Raw genomic sequence first — 25,878 nt, forward strand, 5'->3', positions numbered from 1 at the left:
TTGGTCCTGGAGACCAGGTCTCATGAAACTTCAGTGGGTTGTCAGTGAGGCTTTAGAACTTTCCTGGAGGAACAAGAGTGTCTTGACCCTATTATTGTTAGCCAGAGCAGGTATGTGACAAGCGGTGCTCCCAAGAAATGAGGTTTACCCGGGCTTACTCTCCCCGTGCTGGCATTGCCTGTGCCCATGGACCTTGCACAGCACATGCCATTCCATTGTCCTTGGATTTGTGCTGTCACTAGGAAACTTTCACTTGCAGACTCTTAAGTTCACCTTCCAAATGGAGGTACTTCATATACTGACCTGTATGCACTCTTTCCTCTTGGTAAAAGAAAGCTGTAGTTAGTTACCTTAAACTATAAAATGTTAGGAATAGATTTAGCTGCATGAAACATAAAAAGCACTTATTGGGCAGCAGGTCTGTAGGGTCTCCCTCAAACCCTCCTGGTTCAGTTCTGACCCTCAGCCCAGCCCAGACCTTGCCAGGGTCCCTCCTGGCCTCTAACTGTGATACAGCTGAAGTTCCTTAGCTCCAGGGCAGGAGGGCACATTGCCTGCACTGTGTTTGGGGTTGGGCGGGGCTACTGCCTGGCAGTGTGGGTGCGTAGCACATATCAACACACTTTCTGTTCTAGGCAGAAGATTTTCGCCGACTCTGGAAAACCCCGCCTCGAGAGAAAGCGGGCTTCTTCCACAGTGTCAGGAAATCTGATCCAGAAAGAGGCATTGAGAGAGTGGGAAGGTACTTAAAGAGCACGAAGTGACAAAGAGCCGAGTGGTGGTGTCTTGTGTGCTGTGTGCCGGTGTGCTGATTGGGGCTTTGAAAACAGTAGTTCCCAGAAGTGTTTACTGGTAGACTTTAAAGCCTTTCTACTAAGGTCTAATTTGCAGAGGTGTACGCTGCAGCCTGTGCAGCAAGGCTCCATGAAAACAGTTCCTCCTGGCAGTCAGGTGGGGTGTCCAAGGAGCGTGAGGCTGTGTGAGGAAAGGAGCCACACAGGGAAACTTTTTCTTAAAATATGTGCCCAGCTTTAAGTTCACAACTTAAAAAGGACCTCTAAACATTTATGTCTGGCCCAAACCAGAATTGTCTTCAACTTTGTACTGTTGTTTTATGAAAACCAAAATGTTCTTTGTTAGTGGAGTTTTACAGTTTGCCCTTTTTTATCTCTTGTGAGTGTTGGTGTGAGTGGAATGGTTTGTTTCCAAGTGGTACCTTTCTCAACCGTGACCCTGACTCATTCCGTAGCACCGTCTTACCCTGTGAGGGGGGCGCTGCTTCAGGAAGTTAAGCATACTCTTTCAGCCCCAAATTTAGGATAAAATGAAACCAAGGTTGCAGGTGCAGTTTGGGTATGTCCAGCATTAAGTGGCTCTTTTCTCTGTAGTCAGTTCTGTGAGTTTTTCTTCTGCTCTCAAAACTGGTTAATTTGCTTTATTCTTACAGGGAGCTGGCTCATGAACTGGGGTATCCCTGGGTCGAATACTGGGACTTTCTGGGCTGTTTTGTTGATCTGTCTTCCCAGGCAGGCCTGCAAAAGTTAGAAGAATACCTTACTCAGCAGGAGGTAGGCAAAAAGCACCTACAAGACATGGGAGAAAATGCAGTGTGTCTCCAGGAGGACACCTCAGCCCTAGGTAAGGACACGCAGTGCGTCCAAGGCTGTTAAGACTGGCAGCCGTCCTGTGGCCAGGTCTGTGGGAACCTGTGGCTTCTCATTTTCCTGCCCGTGAAGGGGGACAGCTGGGCCTGGAGCCTGTAATTCTGTCTGCAGGGTCCTGCTTGACTTTTTCCAAGGTTTTCTGTCTTAAACAACAAGGAGGAGGCTTTGAATATGGGAGTGATTTGTCACAGGGTTTGTGCTATGTGCGGTGACATCCTGAAGTCCCCTTGTCAGCACCTCTGAGAGCTGGTTTCTCTCCCTCACAGGCCGTCAGAGGAAGTGCAGCAATTCCATCTCTGTGAGGGCGTTTCTAGATGAAGATGATGACATGAGCTTGGAAGAGATAAAAAACCGGCAAAACACAGCTCGAAACAACACCCCACCCAGGGCAGCTGCTTTTGGAGACTTGGGGTGTGACATCCTCCCCTTGGAGCAGACAGAACTTATCGAAGCCTCAGCCCCGACCAGCCCCCACAGCAGCAGAAATGGGTTTTGCAGCCCTCTGAGGGATGGCAAGACCCTGAGTGGGAAGAGGCCCAAGGCCCAGAGTGGGGAGGAAGACCTCCTGTCACCCGTCTCTGGCTTGACTGTTGAGTTTGATAAATTGAATTTGCAGAATCTAGAAAGTAGCTTTTCTAAGACACCAAATCAGAGAGTGAAAACTAGAGATAAGAAGATCCTGACGTCAAGAGTGAATGCAGGAGGAAGTGACGTGTTAGAATCTCTTGGTGCTGATAGACTTGCAAATAACCAGGGAAGGACAGAAAATGAGATGTCTGCTGGAATTGCTAACATGTGCCTGAATCCGGACAGTTCCGTGCATGAGCCCCGCTATGGCAATGGCTCGGAGCCCTCGGAGGTTCTTGCCTCAAAGGAGCCTGTCCAGAGGCTCTTCCTTTTTGGGTATGAGTTGGGGAGCATGCATGTGTATTGGGGGGTGGTGGGCACAGGCACCAGTATGATTCTTGGACACTTCCCTCCACCCCGGCCAGCCTGACAGGCACTTGTTCCATCTGTCTCATGAGTTGGTGGCTTTCTATCCATCCTCATTGGTCCTCCAAGCCAGTGGGAGACAGCATTTTCCTTCCTGGCTCCTCCTCGCGTCCACTGTACTTCCCACCGTGACTGAGCTGTCCTATGAGTTTTAGGAAGAAAGGCCATCTTGGGGTCAGTCTCAGTTGTCCAGCTGATGGCCTGTTCCCCCTTCTGCTCTGACTTCCTGGAGGTGGTTATACACAGAGCGCGTCTTGCCAGCGGGGCTGGGGCTGGGGTCTCCTCCCTGTGGGCAGCACATTCCCTCTGCCGCCCCCACCCATGCTGGTCCCACCTTCACCCTCATCCCCACCCCCACCCCGGATTGCAGCCTGCAGCTAGTGCCTGTGGTGGTGGCAATGGACACAGTGGTGCTGGATTTCTGGGTGTAATCACGGAGGTTTCTGCTTCTCGTGCCTTCTAGAGAAGAGCCGTCAAAACTGGATCGGGATGTTCTGGCAGCCCTGGAGTGCACGGATGTGGACCCTCGCCAGTACCCAGCCATACACAGGTGGAGGAGCACTGTCCTTTGCTACTCGCCTTCGGACAGACAGAGGTACCCACAGGCCCAGGGATCAGAGTCGCTAGATTCATGGGGAAGTTCACACAGACCCGTTAGCCAAGCTGGTGGGAAGTCCCCTGATGTGTGGCTGGGGGTGACAAAGTGGAAGGGTGCTGCTGACAAGTGGGTATGGGACGGAAGTAGCCCAGGTTCCTGCTCAGGGTCACATGCCACTCGTGTGGGGAATGGTAGTGAGCTTTCAGTCTTCAGGGCCCACAGCTTCCAGGCTTGCAGCACCTCTGCCCGTGTTCTCTCGGGGGCAGGGGCCCAGATCCTGTCTGTGGCCTCCACTCGCCCCATCCCATCCAGCCGTCCATGCTGACTGCCTGTTCTTGGTTTCCTCAGCTGGTCCAGCCCCTCACTGAAAGGGAAGTTGAAGTCTCAGCTCCTGGACGTCAGTGGCCCTCCTAGCGGCAGCCCGGGGAGAAACAGCCCTGCAGGTGGCAGCCCTGGGAAGCCTGGCTCCACACCTCACGCCTCCGGCCTGGGCAGCCCCGGGCGCGGCAGCCCCGGGCGCTACAGCCCCGCCAATGGGGGCCACCTCCGCCGGATGGCGCGCCTGGCCCAGCTTGCCACCTTGTAGGGCGCATGCACACTGCTGGGGTTCTTGGTTTGTTCTTCGTTGTTTTGTTTGTTTTTTAAGAAAAGTACTGTGTTTGTTGCTGAAATTTCACATGCCAAAACAATATTCTGATTAATTTATCAGTCCTTATTTAGAGAGTAAAATAATTTTAGAAATTGCAAATATTCTGTATAAAATTTAGCTTTCTGTTATTTGGAGAGAAGGTGAAAACAAACTCCTGCAGATTTTCTGAAAACCCTCAGTGTGGTTACAAACAGGCTCTGTTAGCTGCCCCAGGTGCACATGTAACAGAAGAGGGCGCCAGAGAGGCCTGGGTGCCCCCTCCTCCCTTGACAGTGCTGCGCTCCCTTCTGCTCTTTTCTTGAAACGGGTGAAGTTTGTGCCTCTGCCTTTTCTGGGGAGGGTCTTTGACTTTCTAGTTCATGACAGAAAATCCTCTCTGCTTTGCCGGTCAACCATTGAGTAGACACTGACGAGGTGGGCATCCAGGAGTAAAGGAGCCTTGCACGTGTCGGGACAGTTGCAACGACACTTATAGCTGGGAGTCACTGAAGACATTTCAGTGAGTGACCAGAAGATGAAACTAGCTTTTTTCTAGATGAAAAATGGTAGTCGCTGGGAGTCATGTGAATAGTCTCACACAGGACTCACTCACCAGCGGTCGTTGGAGGGTGTTTCCTTTCTCACCAGCACTTGGCCTTTCACAGTGCACCTTATGTAGCTGCCAGTGCAGTAACCTGAATGTTGTTCCCTGGTTTTGAGGTGCACTGCATATTTTAGAATGCATTTCAGTTGGACTTGCTTTATGAAAGTGCATCACGTTTTAGTAGAGACAAAAGGTTTGCTTTGGAGGAAATATCTGATCCCAGTTCTGTCCTTTCAGTGTGGTTTGTCTTCCCTCCCCCTGGGCCATACCTGCTGGAGGATTTGCACACACAGAGCTCTGCATCCCGGAGGGCTAGGACATAGCAGCCGAGCTGAGAGCTGTTTCTCCCGTGTTACCGGTGACCACTAACAGCAGGGTTCTGGGGGCATTGTCAGTGTTTGATCAAAAGTGAAAACTACCAATGCGTCTGCTGTCCAGTGCCTTTTGTAAATCATTTTTGATTCTTCTGAACGTACTCTTTGAGACTGTACAGTGATAGGAGGTAGACATAAGTGAGAGTCTTTTTTATTTGTAAAGATTCTGAATTGAAACATGTTAAAAAAAAAGCTTATTTCTTTCACACAATAAGAGATAGGTCAGGAATATCGGACCTGAGATAAAGGTTTTAAAATTCAAAAGGTTGTTACACAGGGTGTTCTCACTTGTGTAGTAGACAACCTAGACATAAGAGAAAAATACGTTCTGTCCTACAAACCAAATGGCGTGTTTAAAAGACATCTCTAGTCTCAAAGAAACCAGAACACAGATGTAGTCATAGTGATGATCTATTTTCTCTAAAATTTGACCATGCCATCTTGTATAGTTATAAGTATTCAGATGGAAATTAAAGTAGGGATGTGCCCTAACTTTGCAGACTGCTGTTCCTGTTTTCTCAAGTTTAGACCTTTATTTCTCCATTTGTTTATATAAGTTGGCCCTGGTTCCACTAAATGCATTATCATGTGTCCCGTGGTGATTTTACATCTTTTTAAAACTACTTAATGGAATAAATTATTTTTAAAACCATGTGGTAGTCATTCAAAGCTTTTAGAAAGACCTCTCTCAACTGTGCCCAGGAAAAGTGCCCTTTTTAGCAAACTCTTAAGCAGTGTTTGGGTTAAACAGAACATCAATCTGAGAGTGGTTTATTTGCTGTCTGGGGTCCTTTCATTCCTAACACAGTTGTGAAAAGCCTTGCTTGGCATCAGTTAAACTAGCAAATATTTCCTAAGTGTCCTATGAAACAGGAAGCCTTTTTCTGTGATGTTGACAATCAGTGTGTAATGTCTTTGGTTGGAAAGAGGTGATGGGAACCCCATCATGGTGGGTGGTGGCTGTGCTGTGGTCTACAGTGCAGGGGGCTCCAGAGGGCCCCTTGCTCCCGGGGGAGAGCAGGCACCACACGCGCAACCAGATCTTCTGGAGTAGTTTTCGGATGTTTCCAGAAGTGTTCACAGCTCAGAGAGGATGGTTGTAGGGTGACTGTCTTGTCGGGCACAGTTGCCAGTCACTGGGCACATCGCCATCCCATCCCCAAGCCAGATGTGCTCAGGCAGTCGGAGGGAGGCATGTATTTCTCATTCCGTGTGGAGACCGCAGGCAACTCTGGGTCACACGTGCCCTCAGGTTCCTTCCTCAACTGTCTCGAGATACTTTGGAACAGCACTGCAGCCAGTAGGAACCACCTTCATTCACGCTGCTGTCAGTTCAGGATCCCTCCTGACGCACAGGCTCTTGGGGTGGGTTTTTATGTTGGTCACATTTATGATGTCTTTCCTGATGTTTCGTAAGTTCTGTTATGTCCCACCTCAGGATGGCTTCCTGGGCCCTTGACACCCTTGTCCCGCTCCTGGGCTCACTTTCTGTTTCTGAAATGTTGTCCTGCTCCTCAGAGGTCAAGTACAAAGGGTGGACATGCCACTGAAAAGACAGGTCTGCAGACAGGACAGCAATATGACCACACAAACCCAAGGAAACAGAGAAGACCTGCAGGTGCTGAGGGTCCAGGTGCCCAGGGCTCGACTACGGGATCTCACGGCACGCAAGGCCAGACACCTGGCACTGCCTTTCACTTTTCTGTTCTTGGACATTGGCACAGCCCCTGGCGAACTTGTCAAAACTATTTCTACAGAATGGTGCATGGTTGTTGCTTTTAGAAAACCACTTAAGCTCACTGTCCTGGGTCAGAGCTTCTCACTGAGGCCCCTCTTGGGCAGATGCCCTGCAAAACTTCACCCCAGGGTACACAAGATACTGGGGAAAAGGGCTTTCTGCTGAGACTTTCTCTGCTAGTTGGGGCTGCTGTTGTGTCATGCACAGGCCTCTTGTTTTAAAACATTCACAATTAGTACTTTGAAAAACCAGTAAAATAAAATTTTATTTTGTAGTTATTTCCAAAATCGACAGAAACATCAAATACTCCAATTAGTTGCACTGATTACAGAAAATGTTCATAACCACTTAATAAAAACTGTATTTTCTCCTAAAATAACAGAAATTTGGGGTGGACACACTAAATATTTTAATCCATAAGCATGAAAGATTAACAGCCAGAGGCAAACAAGGACTGAACTGTCAGTTGGACGTTTTACTGAAACGGGCCACTCCTGGGGCATTCATCACTGCCTCTCTGGCAAGGCCAGCAGCTCAAGTCACCTCCTCACCGGCCAAGGTGCTCCTCCTGTGTGTCCAGAGAGGCGTCACGACACAAAAGTTCAGATCCCACAGCGTCAGGGAGGTGTGACTTTGGAGTGAGAAACTGGTTTTCAAAGCAAGAACCAGATGAGGAAAATCTATGTAAGTGACAAGAGTTTTAGGAAATGAATGTACGAAGCAGAATAAGTTACAAACGGAAGAAGCGCTGTGCCCTCCTCCTCTTCCTCCTGCCTGACGGGCTCTGCTGGCAGACACCCTGCTGCCGTGTCTGCCTGGTCCCCACAGTCACAGTATCTGGGGGCCCTCATCCAGTCCCTCAAACAGGCCTGCTTGGACCCCTCAGGCTTGTCCTGGATGAGAGGGAGGCAGACACCCTGTGAAAGAGATGAAGCTGGTCTAATCTGAGTGCTTCCCTTTTCCTTCCTGGACCGTGAGTTAAGAACTCTGTGTTGTAGATCCTTTTGCCTTCCTGCTGCCTAGAGGTGGCCGTCCCCGCTGCGCAGCCCGTGGGGGGGACATGGGGGAACCTGCGGTCTTGGCGGCACCCACACCAGGCCAGCGAGGGGCTGAGGAGGACGTGGGGCCTCAAAGCGGCCCTCAGGAACGGGAGATCTTGTCAGGAGGCATGAACCCTGTGTCCCCAAGGGCCCTGAGAGCCACTCGGCCATCAGGCCGGACCACCAGGTGGGTAATGCTGCCGTTGTTGAGGGAAAGGCGGAGCCAGCCTTCTGGAGGGAACTGCAGTGCCCTGAGGAGAAGAGAGAATGTGCTAGAAACAGGCCAGGTGGGCCAGGTCTCGACAAAGCTGAGGGTCCCCCACCCCAGATTAGAAGCCCCTGGTCAAACTTCCAGGGGCTGGATCCAGCATCTGTAAGTCCCTCCTGTTTTCAGATGGGGTTTCTCAGAGGAAGGAGCTGCCGGGCAGATGTCAACTTAACAGTCCAACAAGGGGTAGGGGACAGTCCAGTCCCTCTGGGATGGGAATCAACCGCGCTCAAGGCCTGCAGGTGAGGCACAAGCACCCTGGTTAACAAATGCATGCAACTTAACCTGCTTTCCCAGTGTAAACAGAAGGGGGCAGAGGGCAGCCAGATGGTGCAGCAGGTGCAACCATGACCCCTGGAGCATTTTCATGCTCTTAAAAGTGCTTTTGAGGCACAGTTAGTATTTGCTGAAGAGCCCAGCATGACTACAGCCTCTGTCCATGTCACCAGACACTCTTCCTGCCCTAGAACTTTGGGGTCGACAAGTGGCAGCCCTGTGGCTTGTCTCACCACTACTCTGTCAAGAGTTTTGCCGACTTGAAGGAGTAACTACCTACACACTGCTTTTTAAAGTCTCAACGTCACACTCACCACTTTAAAAAACTGTCCTAAGTTAGGGGGCAGGTTGCCCTCCCATTTCCTGGGGCAGAGGCCCTGGCTCCCGGCAGCACAGGTATCACTGCTCCAAGCCCAGTCATTTCTGGCCCATTTTCAGCACTGGGTTCGCCTCCCAGTGATGCTGGGTCAGTGCTGTCCTGGGATATGGAAGGATGTGTGTTTTACACAGCCCAGAAGTCAAAGCTCAGGCAGCTGGCTTCTGCGTGTTAAAAGCAGCACACAGGCTCAGGCTACAAGCCTGCAGCCCAGCCGTTCCTCCCAGCAGCACTCGACCTCGCCTGGAACCTGCTCTCCCAGCATGGCGCTTCTCGCCTGGAGCCGTGTGTGATGTCTGGACAAATGGGCCCATGTGAGGAGGAGGATCCCCTTTGCTCCTGAAGCACCTGCCAAACAGCTTCTAATGGATCCGGGGGAGACAGGGTTATAGTTATTTCACATCTTGCTCTATGTGGGATTTGGTCAAATACATGAGCACCCTGCTGGCCTTTCCAGGTCCAGGCCCTCTGTGACTCACGGATGTGGCTCAGGGCAGGCATCACTGCAAAGGCCTGGAACTTGGTGGGGCCAGGACATAGGGAAGTGGTTGGCTGGCTCCAGTGACACAGGAGCCCCTGGAGAAGCTCCCGACTTCGTACCCTGGTTCAGCTGGAGCAGGGAAGTGACTAATACGCCCACAGGTTATAATCCTGCACAAACAGGTCCATGAGCCCATAACTGCAAAAAATTTCCAGTTAATAAGCTAAGGGAAACACGAAACTATGAGGCAAACATCGAGTAACCACGGCAGCAAGAACCAGCAACAGGTGCTAAACCAGTCACTGCATGTCAGGGAAATGGGATGTTGGCGTATAAAATGTGACTTTGCAGTGTGAGCAGCCGGTGCATAGCGCCTGAACCAAGCAACCACAACATCGCCCGGGAAAGACTGCCAACGGAGGGCATTTGGTCTGGTCTGTTCCCACCAAAAACACACAGTCATGAGAAAACTGGACTGAAAGCCATTCTACCAGACCACCAGCTGGACCTGGAGGAGACACACTGTGGGCATAGGCTGGCAGGAGGGGAAGTAGGGCCAAGGGCATCCGGCAGGACCCCTCACCGGCACACGATGTAGCGAATGACATTGGCGTGGCAGATGAAGATCTCATAGCTGTCCTCCTGCTGCTTGGCGTCCGCCCGGTGGATGTAGTTCCGGAAGGCGGCCTCGATCCGCGCTCCATCTTCATAATACTGCTAGGGGCAGAAGAAGGAATCGTGCGTATGGCAGTGTGGGCCCCGCTGCCACCAGGAGCCCAAGGGCAGAGTGGAGGCTGCTCCCCACAGGAGGCTGCCCCAGGGGGAGTGTTTTTACCACAGCCTCCGGCTTCCAGTGAGACACGGGGGGGTCAGGCTCGATGGGGGCGCCTTCCCTCAGCAGGTCTGTGCTGACCTTGCAGACGCCTGCAGAGAAGCACAGGATTCAGCCCCTTTAGGAGCAGCTGCCCCTCCCTCCCTGCTGCTGGGCACCTAGGGTGCCTGGCACTCACCTGGCAGGTGTTTGCTGATGATGTCAGTGGTTTCTACCGCACGGGTCATGGAGGAATGGACTATTTTATTAAACTTCAACCCCAAGCTTGCAAGTCGGAGACCAGTTAGTTCAGCCTGCTCACGACCTTGAAGGTGGAATACACTGGAGAATTACAGGTGGTGGGAGTCCCTGCTTGTTTCTACTTCACAAATACTTCAGTCCTTACCAAGCACCATTAGGGCTGGGGAACAAGACGGGCAGCCCCTCCCGGGTCTCAGGCTTAAGGAAGAGGTCAGGCTTTCAACTGGTAAAGTCAGTGAGACAGACCAGCCACCCCCAGCCCCATACAGAAAAAGCATCAAAACCAATGGCCACAAAGACTTCCCTGGTGGCACAGTGGATAAGAATCCACCTGCCAATGCAGGGGACATGGATTTGATCCCTAGTCCAGGAAGATCCTATATGCTGCAAAGCAACTCAGCCTGTGCACCACAACTACTGAGCCCATGCTCAACAAGAGAAACCACTACAATGAGAAGCCTATGCAACGTAATGAAGACTAGCCGCCGCTCACAACTAGAGAAAAGCTTCACAGCAACAAAGACCCAGCACAGCCAAAAATGAATACATTTTAAAAAACTTATTTAAAAAAAGGTCAAGGACGTTTTCAAAGTCTGTCTTGAGTCAGAATAAGCTGATTGTTACTATTAATGACAAAGCTCACATCTGGGCCAAGAACACCTGACACAGGCCCAAGGAGGCCTGCCGAGAGGATCAGCAGACAGCCCAGCCACATACCTAGGGGCGTCAGCGTGCGGTCCTTCTCCAGGGAGGCATCCACGTGGTACTGCGAGTGCCTGATGAGGAAGATGTGCCGTGTGGCCTTGGCCTTGCAGTGGTCCAGCCTGGACGTCAGCTCCTCTTCTCCAGGCTCTAGGTTCCTCTTCCGCAGGTTGACCAGGGACAGCGGTTCTCTCCTGACGTTGAAACACAAGACAGCGTGCTCTGGGCCCCTGCTCACAAGTCACCCCTAGTCTTTCTGACAGAGGGGCTTCCTGTGTTGGGAGGTGTAGGAGAGGAGCCAACGCCCTCTGTTTTCGGTGCTAGGCCTGCCCTGGGTGGCTGGATGGTGGACAGACAGATAAGCAAAGCCTCCGTGCTGTCATGTCCTTGTGAGGAGACAGTCACAGCAAGGGGACCAGTGACACAGAGAAGAGGAAGGAGAGGCTGTGGGAGGACAGGTAGGACATGCCCACCAGGCAGCCTCGCTGACAGGGATGCTGTGCTGCCCCTTAGCAGCCATTGACTGTGTGGCTACTTACACTCAAAATCATAAAAATTAAGTACAATTAAAACTCCCATTTCCTCAATCACACAAAGCACATTTTCAAAGCTCAGCAGCAAGTGGGAGAGTGGCCATCACACCGGACAGCGAGAAGAATGTTCCCAGTATCACGGGAATCCCCCTGGTTGGCCCTGCTGGGTGCTGGGAAAGGGCTGATCGGGGGGTTGTGGCTGGGAGGGCACAGCAGTAGCAAAGATGCTGAGAAACGATGTCTGGTGAAGACAGGCTCTGTTAGCTCATGGACCAGAAGTCAGTAGAAGTTAAGTGTCTGTGAGACTGGCAGAGCTGGGAAAAAATGTACTCTGCTGAGACAGTGCTGGAAGAACAAGTTTTGAGGGAAGTCATGGTGAATTCAAGGGTTCTGCTTGGGCCATGTGAACCTGGGGTACCTGTAACATAACAGGCTGAGATGCCACACTAGCAGTCATGAGGGAGCTGGGGCTCAGCCAGAAAAAACCTCTGGTACCACAGGCACAGATGCAGGATACCACTCTCCTTACTCCCTCATAAATCTAGACTTGGCAAGCAAATATAGCATGTCAGCCTCAAACAAAGCTGAAGTCTGGCTCTCCCTCAAGTTCTTTAACCTCAGAGGGACCGTTTCTTTGGAAAGGCACAAGAAATTAAGAAGACCGTACTGATGTTTAAAAGGGAATATGACCCCAGCCTAATCATGAGAAAACAGACAAATCCCAACTGAAGGACATTCTACAAAATACCTGATCAGCACTCTTCAGAACTGTCAAGTTCATCACAAGTTAAGTTTGAAAAACTGTCAAAGCCTGATTGTAATTTAGGATCCTGGGAGAGACAATGGACTACAAGTAAAAACTGAGGAAATCTCAAAAGTATGGACATCAGTTAATAATATTGTACCTACACTGGTTCACTGATTGTAACAAATACCCTATGTTAGAGGAAGGTGTTAACAACAGAGCAAGTTAGGTGCGGAACTCTAACAAAACAGGAACTCTATTGTCTTTGCAATTTTTCTGTAACTAGAAGACTATTTTAAAATGAATTTATCTTTAAAAATTAAAGGTTAAAAAGAATACCTCTGAAGTTGTCTATACAATGAGGCTAACAATAAATATTAGTTCTGTGCCCCACACTCAAAGTGTTAAGTAGGAAAGAGCTGGGACTGGGTAAACCATCCCACAACCCAGAGCAGTGCCATCCAATAGAAATAGAACACCGACAACGTATATTATTTAAAATTTCCAAGTAGCCACATTTACAAAGTAGGAAGAAACAGGAAATTTCAGTAACTCACTTTATTCACTCCAGCATATCAAAAATACTATCGTTTCAATACAGTATTTTAAGATCTGCACTGCTTTGGTTTTTAAATTTAAGTTAACATTAAGTAAGGCTAAAAACTGCTTCCGGATTACAGAACCCACCATTTCCAAGTGCTCGATAAAAATACTGACAGCCCGTGGCCGGGGTGCCTGGGACCCCTGGACCTCATGCTCCTGGACCTCATGTCAGCTGGCCCTGTCCCTGCGCGGCCTCCTCGCAGAGGCCCCTTCCAGAACCCACCTCCACCTGACCCTCTCGGCAGTATCCCAAATATGGGATTAGCATGCCGTCACCCAATCTGAATATTCATGAGTTGAGAGACAGAAACAAGGACGAGAGCCCTATGAAAGGTCCAACCCCTCCGTTTAGGACTGAAAACGACCACTCCGGGCATCTCAGTACTCCTTCCTCAAAACGACCCCCTGGGCAGACAAGGAAACTGGCGCTCAGAAGAGGGGTCGAGGGACGCCTCATGTCCGCAGCCAGCCTCGCGGCCAGAACCGAAAGAGAAGCCAGCACGCAAACCTGCCCCGACCGCCCCTCCGTGGGACCCACCACACCGACCAGACGGGACGGCTAGCGCCCGGGAAGGGCTACCGCCGCTGGCCCCGCACCTGTCCCAGTTGGGGTCCCAGACGCCGGGCCCGGGGCGCGCGGCCCCCGCCCACGCCGGGGGCTCGACCACGCGCGGCTCCGCGTCCCCGCCCGCGCGGGGCTTCCCCACCGCCACTGCCGAGAAGAGCACCGCGGCCGAGCCTCCGGCCAGGCCGCAGGCCGCCAGCTGTAGCGCCTGCCGGAACGCCATGCCGGTCAAGTCCCGCGTCGACCCCACGCGGGCTCCGCGCAGGCGCGCTCGGGTGTGGACGGCGTGCGGCGAGGGACACGCTTCGTTGGGCGTACGCTTCGTTGGGCGTACGCTTCCGGCCGACTGGCTTCGCGGGAGCCGCCGCGTTCGCCGCCGTGACTTCCGGGGATAAAGGCGGAGCCGGGTGGTAGGCAGTGGTTCTGAGACCTTTGGTCGACCTGCTGCCGGAGGCCTGCTGTGCGAGTCGTTTCTGCCGTTGAGCGAGGGCTCAGATGGCGCCCCGGTTGAGCCGTCTGGGCAGGGGCCCGACCCGAGTACTTATACCTGCATCTGTGGAAAGAGCCCAGGGGGAACCCTCGGATAACTTGAGGTTCTGGTTCAGATGAACTAGGAAACTCCAGCAGGGTTTGCTGGTTGCTTTGTTTTTACGGTGGCAAAATACACATATTGCAGAATTTACCAACATAACCGCTTTTAGGTGTACAGCTCAGGGATTAAGCACGTTCTCTTTGTTGTGCGAGTATCACCAGCATCCATCTCCAGAAGTTTCTCATCGTCCCTAACGAAAATTCTGTGCCTGTTAAAACACTAAACTCCTCACCCGCTTCCCTCAGCCCTTGGCATCCACCATCCTGGTTCCTGTCTCAGTTCGACTGCTCCAGAAATCCCAAAGAAATAGTCAAACAGTATTTGTCCTTTGGAGCTGGATTATGCCACTTAACAATGTCCTCAAGGTTCATCCGAGTCATCTGTCAGAATGTCCTTCCTTTTTAAGGGTGAATAATATTCATCAATGGACATTTGGGTTGTTTCCCCATTTTAGCTATTGAGAATAATGCTGCTGTGAACATGGCATACAAACGTCTCTTCAAGTCCCTGCTTTCTGTTCTCCTGGGTGTATACAACTAAATGGAACTGCTGGATCATCTTGGCAGACTTAAATGGGGAAGTGATCTGACTTACATTTTAAAGTCACTCTGGATTTTGAAGAATGAACGTATTCCACAGAAATACCCAGACCTCTGCATAAACATTGTGTCTTAAACCCATACATTTATGTCTTCTTCCAGAAGGTCACTTATGAAAAATGATAGCAAAAAAAAAATTTTTTTTTTAAAGGACAAATTCAAAAAGATGTACTTGAATTCACAGAGGAAACCAAGCAAAGAGGTCAGCTGACAAAATTTTGAAAGCAGGAAATCAGATTGTTACTGATCTGAGAAGATGGAATATTAATTGCCTTCACTGAGGGAAGCCAAGAATCAAGCTCATCCAGTCCTGTGAGTCTGGAAGAGCCGATGAGTTACAGGTACTAGCCCCAACAAAACTGGGTCCCTGGTTGGCCAGCCCACCGCCAAGTACGGTGTCACAAGTGCAACCCATGTACACAATCTTCCAAAGAATGTCTGAGTGGCTTTGATTCTTTTAACAATGATACACATCCAAGTATTTACAGACATTTCAGGTAATCCTGATAGGGTAAAACAAAGATCAAATCAACCCTGAATATTCATTGGAATGACTGGATAGAGACAGCTCATTGAAAAAGACCCTAATGCTGGGAAAGACTGAAGGCAAAAGGAGAAGAGAGGACAGAGGATGAGATGGTTGGATGGCCTCACCGACTCGATGGACATAAATTTGAGCAAACTGCAGTAGACAGTAAGGACGGGGAAGGCTGGCATGTTGCAGTTCATGGGGTCGCAGAGTTGGACATGAGTTAGTGACTGAACAACAACAAAGATCAGATAGAAGAAAAAAAAACGAAAAGAACCCTGTGAAAACAGAAAACAGCGCACAAGACAGAAGAAAACTTTAAAATATATACAACTGAGATCCCAAGGGATATTGTATCCATGAAATAAGGATGGGAGACTATCAGGAAAGAATGTTCTGAGAATGAAAAAGCAGGGAAGGAGGGCTAATGTAAATGAGCAACAGGAGAGTAGAGCCAGTGGAAAGGGTGGTATATAGGGCCTCTCAGAAGGTCAGGGAAAGTCTTGGTCTAAGGGGCCCTTGCCCTATAGGGCCAAGTAGCTAAACAGCTGTATTGTGATATATTTTACCACAAATTTTTAAACATTTAAAAAATTCCAAGAGCAGTCCTCTGGTCACTCATTTCTATCAAAGCAACAGCAATTATTCTGAAAAATTAAAATCACCACTGAAAATGCTACATTATAGTTTATTGTGATCCTAATTCAATCCAGGGTGACAGGTGAAATCATCTCTGCTATATTTAAGTTTCTAGGGCAGCACCACCTGAGGACAGCGATTGCCTTTTTAAAACATGATTCTGACATTAAGAGATTTCTGTTTCTCCATCCATCATGTTCGAGTCATCTTGAATCTCATGATCTAGAGCCCGGCTGGCTTATTTCTGTTCTCTCACCCCACCCTAGTCATCAGTGTGTCTGACACCTTCTCCAGGTCATCTTCACTTCCCCAGAGAGGCCAAGTAGGCGTACCAGAACAGAGCCACCAAGTTTGCAAAAAGCACCCGGAACTGCCAGAGAGAACAGATGGTAAGGTAAGAAGGTGAAGGCCCTGGGCACATTCATCAAGTAAGAGGCCCCCAGGACAGTGCTCATCCACTGGTCAGCCCATCTACCCACTGTTGGATTTACTGAGTCTTTACTTTGCGTGAGGCACTATGCCTGGGCTCCAGCAGAGAGAGGTGAGGAGGACAGTCCCCCTGCCTGATGATGTTAACTGGACAGTAGGGAAAACACTCCTTCACTGATCACTTCAGCTCCTAGTAGGCCCCTCTCACCCCAGGACCAGACATCATGTGGGTAGCTTCACCCAGCTCTTCCCTGACAATTCCATGACCAGTTCACTCAGACCCATCCTGTTGCCACTATCTGCTTCAATGATCTGACAGAGGTACTCCCACCTAAAACCACCTTTAGTCAATTACTGAGTTTCCCCTGCACATAAGCTCCAGGAAAGTAGCAATCGCCTATCTCATTAATCACTCCAGCCCAGAGTCTACAGCCACAGGGCATACAGCAGGTGCTCAATACATATGTGTTGAATAAACTCCCTGCCACTTAAGCACTCACCTGCAACCACCTTTTAGGGAGCTCTCTGACCCCAAGCTTGCAGTGCTTCCCCTAAGCTACTTAGAAGGATTCTATTTTCCAGCCTCTCTACCCTCATCCACAGGCCCTGCCACATCCTCAGCCATTCTGTTTTCTCATGTCTTTATTTCATTCTCTGTATGCCTTAGAGAAGGCATATGGTCCATATCCCTGGTTTTCTTCCCTTCCTGTTTCTCAGTTGTACTCCGTTGAAAAACCCCAATCCTCCCTGCTTCTCACCTGCCCCAGGCCCCTGCACAAAAGGGTCTTTACCCTCTGCTGGCTCCCCCATCTCCAATCAGCCTCCTCTCCTATCTTTCACAATGCCAAGGCGACCACTACTTTATTCCGCTCAAAACACCCATCAGCCTCCCCTGCCCTACCTGCCTCCCTCCTAGAGGAAACACAAGGTGTGGCCGGGGGTCCCCAGTCAACAGTGACCTCCTCTCCTCTGCTCAACGGGAAGAAGTGTCTCTCTGCTTATGTGCCACTCCCATCCCCACCCCTCTCACTGGGGCGCCTGGGGCGCCACGTGCCTGTCACATGGCCACTCTTCTAGCTGCCAAACCTTCTCCTTTCCTGGACCACTGCTAACTACTGTTTTCTCCCTATGCTTCACAAACTTGTAGTTAGACTTTGTAGTTTATCTTCTACTTTTTCACCCACTCAGCCTCAACAGTCTGGCTTCAGCCCCAACGAAGCCACTGAAATTGCTCTTGGAAAGGTCATTTAAGGTAATGGAGACTTAGTGATTTTTAACTTCCAGCAACATCAGCTACTGCTGTTCATCACTGCCTCTGGTTTTCTGCTATCCTTGGTGTGTGTGGTGTGTGATTACCAAGCCCTCCCTTCTCCCCTCTCCTACCCTTTCAAGGTAGCTCTTTCCCAAGGGGGCTCTTGCCCCGGGTCTCTTTCCTCTATCTAAAGCAGGGTGGAAACCAGCTTTTATGAGCTAATTTCAGGTAGATTACTTAAATAGTGTGCAGAAAAATGGTAACACATCAGGCTGAGGCCTGGGAATTTCTGGAAAGGCCTGTTTGAGAGTTGGTGTCTGGGAACTTGGATGTGGGTTCCCACCTTTCTCCAACTGATGAGAATGGCTCTCTGGGCCTAGAGTGCCTACAAAATCAGTGTGCTTGAAGCTGAGTGCTTGCTCTTCTCCCCGGGGTCTGGAAGTCTGGTGCAGGCAGCAATGTCCATGTGTCAGCCCCAAGTAAAACCCTGGGCAGAAATATTGCCGTGGCTGATTCTGTGGGTAAATGATCGCTTGCTCCCAGTAGCCCTCAGGGCAGGGAGCATGGAGTGCCTGCAGTGGCTTCCCAGGATCCAGTTGTACATCCCTTTTGCGTGGCCCTAGTCAATCTCAGCCATGAGCCCATACACCTGGCAGTGGTCTTGGGACCCAGTCACAGGTGAGCTATACTGGGTGTGAAGACAGTGGACAATGGCAGGGCCTTCAACCAACCAGAGGGTGGCCCCTCAGCTGCCTGCCTAGAGCCGGCGGCCAGAGGTCAGTGAATTGGTTCACACCCAGACACTCTGCCCCTTACCACTCAGAGGCCCCCCGCCTCACTCAGGTTTGGCTCTGACGTCCCTGCGAGTGAGGCTGCCTTGGCTGCAATCTGTAAAGCCTTGGAGGTGGGAGGTGGGGGGTGGGGGTGGGCATCCAACCCTAGAAAGCTGAGCACAGCCTGGGATGAAGGGGCACAGCGTGGACCCAGCTTGGGCCCCCCTATGTCACTTTGCCTCCTCAAATCCAGTAATGGTAGCAACTCAGAGCAGAGAGAAAAGCCTCGGGAGGAATCCAGAACCTGGGATGACCCAAGGCTCGGGAAAAAGGCTGGGCTCTAGGGAAGCTTGAAGCCCTGTGTGGCTCCACGCTGGCACCTGGCTGGCCTCACCTGCACAGGGATATAGTTGATGTTAATAAACTGCACAGGTGTCCACACTCGCCAGTTCATCCGCAGCGCCGGCCAGAACCCGCTCTTCATCTTGGCAGTGAAAGCGGCGGTGTCCTGCCCCTGCAAAGGGGGGGAAAACGCAGACTGTGAGCAATACTGGTCTTCAAGGTGAAGGACCCCAAAGCCTAACTCAATGATTTCTTTAAAAGTGCATGTTTTATTCCATTTATATGGACATAGCACATGCGTGTGCTTGATCAGTGATACAGCCGGATGAACTAACAATCTAGTAGGAAGATCATCGAAACAGTGCTCTCATTGTGTGTGACCTTTGCCCACGACCCCTGAGAGCTGAGCTGATGATGGTGTGATTCACACTGCTGGCCTGGGCACCAGAATTGCAGCTGCTGATGGCTCAGCTGTCAGTTCTTTCCAGAATAACCTCCAAAGTTGATGCATTTCCTAGCAAAACTTGTCAGGAGTTCTTTTTAAAAAATAGACTCCAATAAATGATTCTAAATGTCACCTGGAAGGATAGATGCATAAGAATACCCATCTTCAAAAAGAGTAAGAAAGGAAGGCTTGCTTTACTAGAGATTTTTAAAATTCTGTACAGTTAGGGCAATTAAAAAGTCTGCTGGCGGCAGTGGTGGTTTCATCGTTAAGGTGCGTTGAGACTCCATGGACTGTAGCCCACCAGGCTCCTCTGTCCATGGGACTTCCCAGGCAAGAATACTGGAATGGGTTGCCATTTCCTCCTCCAGGGGATCTTCCCCACCCAGGGCTGAATCCACACCTCCTGCATTGGCAGGCGGATTCTTTACCGCTGAGCCACTCAGGAGGCCCACAGACCAAAGTATATCTCACGCTATATTAAAAACAAACACATAATACTACAGGAAAGCATAGGAAAATATTCCTATTATCTTTGGGCCTATCAAAATGTACAAAATAAAATCATAAGAGTAGAAGAGGAAAATATTGGAAAATATTTCTAGTATCTTCCTTTAAGGAAGCCTATGAAGGAAAAAACTAGAAGATTTGAATACATGACTTTTTAAGCTTTTGTATGGAGAAAGACACTATAAGATACTTTATATAACTTACGCAAACATTTTTATGAAGTTAAACATCTAAAAATGGGGAAAATATCTGTAACTTTTATTTGGCAAAGGATGGATATCCTTAATATGTACAAACATACAAATAAGAAAAAATGCAAACATTCTAAGAGAAAATGAGCAGAGTTAGTGGAAGAAATACAGATAAGCATATAAAAAGATACCCAACCTCATAAAGATACAGAAAATATTTTTCACCTGACTTCCCTGGTTGGGCAGTGGTTAAGAATCTGCCTCCCGGTGCAGCGGACACGGGTTTGATCCCTGGTCCAGGAAGCTCCCACATGCTGCACAGCAACTGAGCCTGGCGCCACTACTACTGAGCCCACATTCTAGAGCCAGAGAGCTGCAACCACTGAACCTGCGTGCCTACAGCTTGTGCTCCGCAACAAGAGTTTAGAGGTCTCTGGGATCACAAAACTTGCATCTGAATCCTAACTCAATGACAGACACAGTTACAGCACCTTAGGCCAGTGTTTACCCCGTAAATAACTGAAGGCCTCAGCTTCCTCAGTTGTCAGGTGGATTGATATTAGGCTCAAAGACCTGAAGCACTGGATGCAGAGCTCAGTGCTCAACAGATGTCAGCTGATGCTATCATTCTGCACCACTATAGGGAGGATAGACAAGGACAGCCTTTTTGGATAATAATTCTAGTAATTGACCATGAAGGAATCCCTATACAACACAGACAGGCATATGGTTTGTAACACAATGTCTGGATCACAGAATGTCAAATGTGGAAGCAGCTTGTAGTGTGTGTGCCGTATGGAGAGTGTGGTCCCACACGTGTCATTATGTGGTGGGAACTTTATGTGCCTTGATAACATTGCCTTATCCATGCAGGGTATTTATTTTTTAATGAAAATATACTCACTTCCTATTTGGAAGGAAAAAATAGGGAGAAACTGCTGTGGTACCCTCAATCCTAACATAAGCACCCTTTCACTTTCTCCTATCTGATTTCCTAAGGACTTCCCAGATATTTCTTTTACTATCAGGGACTTATTAGGAATCACAGGGAAGTTTAAACATCTTTCCTACCTCTCACCAGGGTCACTTTAGACAGCAATGGGTGTTCTCCTTACTAACAAGAACTTGAGATGTGGTTTCAAAATAAAACCCAAGTGAGAAGTGTTTACTTGCTGTGATTGGTTGAAATAAATTACTTCCAGGGCAGAACATGACACATCTCAGCACACAGAGGACAGAAAGGAGATGGTGAGGGTGGTAGGTAGTGGGAATGAGGTTGGGTGAACACACCTCTCAAGTTTTCCATTGCAATGTTAAGTTAAGTTAACCTCTTCAGAGCACTTGTGATGTCCACACCCCGAGTGAGCACAGGGTTCTGCAAGGTCCATGGACCCCTCTGGTGTCTGGTGCACTTCCCAGAATGTTTTGAAATGCATAAAATATATGGGAGTACAAAGAAATCAGTTATACTGAAGTATGGGAGTTGGTGACAGACAGGGAGGCCTGGCATGCTGAGCACATGGGGTTGCAAAGAGTCGGACACAACTGAACGACTGAACTGAACTGAACAGCTATCGAAACATTCAGAAAACATTCTTATAAACCAGTATATGTGCTTCTTCGCCTACACATTCAGTGATAAGACCTGCCGAAAGGTGTCAGGAGTGATGAGCATAAACGATACTCCGGGGTAACTGTGACAATGGATGTGTGACAGCCGTCTACCTCGGACGCTTACATCAGGCCAACAGGTACTGCTAATACGGCTGTGCTTTGCTTCTGATATTTCATAGAGGACAATGTGAAACTTCAACTTGAGTGAAAAGTTCAGAGACCTTCTGAATTCCAACCACAGCATCCTTATGCCAACGAACAGCTGGCGTGCATGAGTGCTAGAGACCAACCTCCAGGAAGTTCATGACAAGGAAGAACAAAGACAGGAAGGCAGGTGCGAAGAGAAGGCGGTCCAGGAGGAGCCTCTTGATGCCTGCCAAGGGGACATCGGAAGGGATCCAGCGCTCCATCAAGAGGTAGAAGAAGTGACCCAGCGGCCCTGTAAAAAAAAACCTGAGGCCCGCGGTGGGGGTGAGTTGGACACACCCTTCACCCTCAAACCCCAGATCCTAAAACCTGCCTCCCTGGAGTCCCTCAGCACTGACCACAGAGGTCTGTGTGGCCCTTCTAGAAAACATGCTTTCAATGCATCTGCTCCAGGCATTCATTTTTGCCTCTGACAGACCCAGACTTGTTCCTGCTTTGCACCCCCTTGTCATCACATGGCTGGCTCCTTCTCAACATTGTTGGCTCAGAGAGTGCCTTCCAATGGTCCTGAATAATGAACCTAGCACTATCCCAGCCACTCTCTATTCCAGGCCCTGTCCATTTTCTTCAAAGCATTTATCACTGGATGTCATGGTCTTATTTGTTTATACAGTGCCCTCTCTTCACCCTTAGAAGGTAAACACCACAAGGCAGGATCATGTCTGTCTGTTCACTGCTCTGTCTGGAACATGGCCTGGCTCAGAGGTGCTCGGTAAATAAACAGAAGCATCCCAGGTGTCAGAGCTTTTTATCAAACTCTCTCCGATCATTATCAGGGCTGAGACCTGGTGCTGTGCGCTGGCTTGTCTGTATTATTTTTCATTTCAAACAGCACAGGAAGAAAACTGAACCCTGCCACCATGTCTACTGGATCAACAGATCTGAGATTCCATGAAATCCAGAATCAAAAGATGAGCAGGGGCCCAGGGGCCTTCTAGCTCCACAGTGCCAAGCCTTTAAAAAAATGGTTTTCCCTTGTCTTTCTCCACCCTTTCAGAGAATGTTAACTGGCCCAGAGCAGGGCTTCTCAGGAGGAAGAGAAACAGGAAGTCTTGAGGATGGAAAACTGTGACTGGATAAGGGGAATGGATCAGAATCACTCCCAGGTGGAAGGATTATCACCCCCTCTTTGGAGGGATTAGGACTTTAAATACATATGGGAAAAGCTGTGATGACTCAAGTAAGCATGCTTACAATACAAAAAATGTTATTTGCAAATTTTGAATTGAAAAAAAATCAATCTTATTGCAAAAGATTTCTAAAAATCCATCTATACAAACACTGTTGTTGGCCAGAGAACTCGGGGTGGATTTAATAGATAAAACTTCTGAATCTCTGTGCTTTTGTGATTTAAAAAGTAGTTCAGAAACGACAATTTTCAGGATACCTAAGGATTTCTTTTCTGAATGGTTATGCTCTGAATTTAACAACAGAAACTAACTGGTCATATTTGAGTCTGCTTTCCTCTTTCAGAGTCTTTTGGGTCCTGATTTCAGGTTTAGGTGCCCTCAGGCCTCTCAGCTCAATTACCATGGTTACCCTCACCCATGCAATTCAAAATAAAAACCAAATAAAACTACAAAACAAGTGAAGCTAACGTTATCCATCATTCTGATTTTTCTCCCATGATGACTTCAATGCTTTTTTAAAAATTACTTTTCTGAATTAGGTAATTCCAGGTGTTGATATCCTAGCTTTGTCGCACTTAGCCTGCTACTGAGTAAATCAGTCCCTTTATGGAACTCACCCATAGATAGCATATCTGAGAGGCCCGCTGACATCTAGCTTTTGAGAGCAGTTTTCTTTTTTCTGCTTCTTCTCAATCAACTGTGCCAGGAAGTTCCCAAGTGCTGACAAAATGCCACTGTGGAGAGAGGGGTATTCAGAACACAGAAGTGAACTACCGGGGCTGGGGGCGCGGGGCGGGGAGCGCATCTATTCCTGCACATAATTAGCCCAGTGGTTCGAAGAACATGCTGGGGATGGGTGGAGATGAACCCTTATCAGAGCAGTGAAATGTAAGTTCCCTGCATGAAAAGGTGGAGACGGCAGAACTTAATACACACACAGAAGCATGGTAAGATTTCCAATCGGTGGGTTGTATAAGTGTCATATCTGGATTGTGATGATATCCTATAATTTTAGAAAAAGTTACCCTGTGTAGTTATAAAAGCAACGCGAGGGATCCTTATGAAGAAAATTTTCTATATTTTGACTCCGGTGGTAGACACACAAACCTATACATGTGACAAAACTGCATAGATCTTAACACCTACAGTCACGGAAGAGTACAAGAAAAGCTGGGGAAATCTGAATAAGTCCTATGGTCTGCTATCTATGCAGTGTCCTGGTTGTGATACTACAGTTTTACAGAATGTTGCCAATGGGGGAAATTGGGGCAAGTATACTAGGGATCTCCCTGTATTGTTTCTTACAACTACATGTGAATCTGGGGCTTCCCAAGTGGTGAAGAACTTGCCATGCAGGAGACGCAAGAGACACGGGTTCGATCCCTGGATTGGGAAAATCTCCAGGAGGAGGGACTGGCAACCCACTCCAGTTATTCTTGCCTGGAGAGTACCATGGACAGAGGAGCCGGGTGGGCTACAGTCCACAGGGTCGCAGAGTCAGACGTGACTGAAGCAACTTAGCACACGCGCACATGTAAATCTACAATCATCACAATAAAACTTTCAAATAGAAAGATGGAGATGGGCCCAGCTGCTCAATAATTGGTCTATATCTGCATTCTGAGAAGCTTTCTAAGCTATAAAGTCCAAAATTCTTGGACGAGACAAGGAGCCTCTTGATCTGATCTTTCACTACTTCTTCCTCATCCTCTCCCTTGGCTGTTGTTCATTTTCTCCAGGAACACAGGCCCATCTTCCACTCCACCACTATTAGATTGCTCCTCCCTCAGGACCTTTGCTCCTGCTGTGCCCTCTAACCTCTGATTCCCTGTTTTGTACAGCCTGTTCCTTCTTCAGGCTTCTATTTAAGTGTCACCTCCTCAAATAAAACTTCCCTGACCACTTTATCTGTGTTATACATTTATCTGCTTTTTGACTAGTTCTTTACTAGAACGCAAGATCCGTGAGGGTAGGGACAGGACCTACTTGTCTTAGTCATCGCTAATGCTCCCCAGACAGGAAGCAGCTGTACACATGTATGAAAGGCTGTATTAATAAAAGGGGACAAACTTGTAAAATGGATTAATTAAAAGGAAGAGGGGGATGTCTCATAAAATGTTTAGTACTCCAAATCAAAGGGCCCACCTAACCACAGCAAGGGGGACACTGTGTCAGCTTTCTCCCAAATGCAACGCTGCTGAAGCATGTCTTAACACCTCCCACCCGGTCTAGCCTTCCTTGCCCTTTCTAAAAGTGTTCACCTCAACCCATTTAGTCCATCCGGTGGTGGTTGTGGGTTTAGTCGGGAAGTCCTGTGCGACTCTTAGGACCCCAGGGCCTGTAGCCCTAGCCCGCTAGGCTCCTCTGTCCATGGGATTTCCCAGGCAAGAATACTGGAATAGGCCGCCATTTCCTTCTTCAGGGGCTCTTCCCGACAAAGGAATCGAACCCGGGTCTCTTGCATTGTAGGCAGACTCTTTACCGACTGAGCCACCAGGGAATCCCCAGCCTATTCTGGACTCAAAACAAGAGCAGGTACCAGGGAAGCCCCAGTCTAACCTAGCCTCAAAACAAGGGCAGGTACTAACGAACTGGAAGGTAGCTGCAGAACCTGCGCAGAGCCGAGCGGGTGACAGATGTTTCCCCCAGTCCCCTTTTACCCCGGACGACCGCCACCTCCGGGGCAGAGGGGCCGGAGGCCCCGAGGTCTGCAGCAAGTCCTTCAACTCGGGCACTCCTTTAGTCTGGTCCCTGGGTCCACATTTTAGGGTGTTTACGAGTCACAGCTCGGAACCAAATATACAGAACAGCACGTGCTAAAAGTTCTGGTTAATTTAAGGCAACTGGAGGGTCATTTTGACACACAGGGATTTTTCCTTCCACATTCAAACCCCCACGTTGGATGGATGTACCTGTGGGGCTGGGTCACCGGCCGACAGAGCTCTGGGCCGCGCCCACCCCCGCACCCCGCCTCGCCCCCACCGGCCCCGTCCCGTCCCCTCCTCCGCCTCTTTGCGCAGACCTGGTGGTCGCTTTGGTGAGTACTGGGTAGAGCCGCAAAAGGCGCAGGTACTGGGAGAGCGCCCGCCGCGGGAGCGGCCCTAGTCCAGCCTCCGCCCGCAGCTTCGACGCCGCCGGCGCCATCGCCTTCCCCGGTCCACGCCCACCGGGGGCACAGACCCCACTCTTGGCTTGTCAGGCTCTGGGCCCAGGGCGCGGGGCGGGGACGGCCGGACATTTCCCGCCCCGCCGCGTCCCGCAGTGCCGCCGGGTACAGACCCCTGGATACGCAACGCGCACCTCAGCGCACTTTTCCCGGACTCCCTAACGGGCCACCGCCCCCTCGGGCGCCGGCGGCGATTGGAG

At 49.6% G+C, this 25,878-nt stretch overlaps 3 protein-coding genes across 4 annotated transcripts in view; 1 reads left to right on the forward strand and 2 right to left on the reverse strand.

Annotated features, from left to right (window-relative positions):
- ANKLE2 (ankyrin repeat and LEM domain containing 2) overlaps nt 1-5,507 on the forward strand; it is a 24,344-nt gene extending 18,837 nt beyond the window's left edge. Inside the window, exons 9-13 of the mRNA XM_052655183.1 lie at nt 636-742; nt 1,448-1,638; nt 1,931-2,567; nt 3,121-3,252; nt 3,604-5,507. Of these exons, the coding sequence (XP_052511143.1) occupies nt 636-742; nt 1,448-1,638; nt 1,931-2,567; nt 3,121-3,252; nt 3,604-3,841 (1,305 nt within the window). The 3' untranslated portion in view covers nt 3,842-5,507. The remainder of the gene's footprint in view (nt 1-635; nt 743-1,447; nt 1,639-1,930; nt 2,568-3,120; nt 3,253-3,603) is intronic.
- On the reverse strand, nt 5,004-13,483 carry PGAM5 (PGAM family member 5, mitochondrial serine/threonine protein phosphatase). 2 transcript variants are annotated; one of them, XM_052655185.1, is made up of 6 exons: nt 13,293-13,483; nt 10,830-11,008; nt 10,051-10,176; nt 9,876-9,964; nt 9,624-9,754; nt 5,004-7,890 (listed from the first exon to the last, which is right to left on the reverse strand). In XM_052655185.1, the coding sequence occupies exons 1-6, from the start codon at nt 13,481-13,483 to the stop codon at nt 7,740-7,742; spliced, it is 867 nt and encodes a 288-aa protein (XP_052511145.1). In that variant the 3' UTR covers nt 5,004-7,739. The 2 variants fall into 2 exon arrangements, with proteins under 2 accessions (XP_052511145.1, XP_052511144.1); XM_052655184.1 differs by having other exon boundaries at nt 9,624-9,757.
- Nucleotides 13,484-15,653: 2,170 nt separating this feature from the next.
- Nucleotides 15,654-25,824, reverse strand: PXMP2 (peroxisomal membrane protein 2). Its single transcript, XM_052654768.1, has 5 exons — nt 25,535-25,824; nt 23,130-23,246; nt 21,466-21,628; nt 18,468-18,587; nt 15,654-15,989 (listed from the first exon to the last, which is right to left on the reverse strand). Exons 1-5 carry the CDS (start codon nt 25,654-25,656, stop codon nt 15,921-15,923), a joined length of 591 nt encoding a protein of 196 aa, XP_052510728.1. The 5' UTR covers nt 25,657-25,824; the 3' UTR covers nt 15,654-15,920.
- Between the last annotated feature and the right edge of the window lie 54 nt (nt 25,825-25,878).

Source organism: Budorcas taxicolor, chromosome 17 (assembly GCF_023091745.1).
Source record: "Budorcas taxicolor isolate Tak-1 chromosome 17, Takin1.1, whole genome shotgun sequence".
NCBI lineage: Eukaryota > Metazoa > Chordata > Mammalia > Artiodactyla > Bovidae > Budorcas > Budorcas taxicolor.

What these genes read in the sequence shown, in the direction of transcription:
- PGAM5 (XM_052655184.1), bottom strand. Translation starts at nt 13,483, where the DNA reads ATGGCGTTCCGGCAGGCGCTACAGCTGGCGGCCTGCGGCCTGGCCGGA. An exon ending in CCGCACGCTGACGCCCCTAG is followed by an intron (nt 10,177 to 10,829) that starts GTATGTGGCTGG and finishes TCCACCTTCAAG; the next exon opens with GTCGTGAGCAGGCTGAACTA. An exon ending in CATCAGCAAACACCTGCCAG is followed by an intron (nt 9,965 to 10,050) that starts GTGAGTGCCAGG and finishes GCTTCTCTGCAG; the next exon opens with GCGTCTGCAAGGTCAGCACA.
- PXMP2 (XM_052654768.1), bottom strand. Translation starts at nt 25,656, where the DNA reads ATGGCGCCGGCGGCGTCGAAGCTGCGGGCGGAGGCTGGACTAGGGCCG. An exon ending in CTCACCAAAGCGACCACCAG is followed by an intron (nt 23,247 to 25,534) that starts GTCTGCGCAAAG and finishes CTCTCTCCACAG; the next exon opens with TGGCATTTTGTCAGCACTTG. An exon ending in CTCAGATATGCTATCTATGG is followed by an intron (nt 21,629 to 23,129) that starts GTGAGTTCCATA and finishes CGCGGGCCTCAG; the next exon opens with GTTTTTTTTTACAGGGCCGC.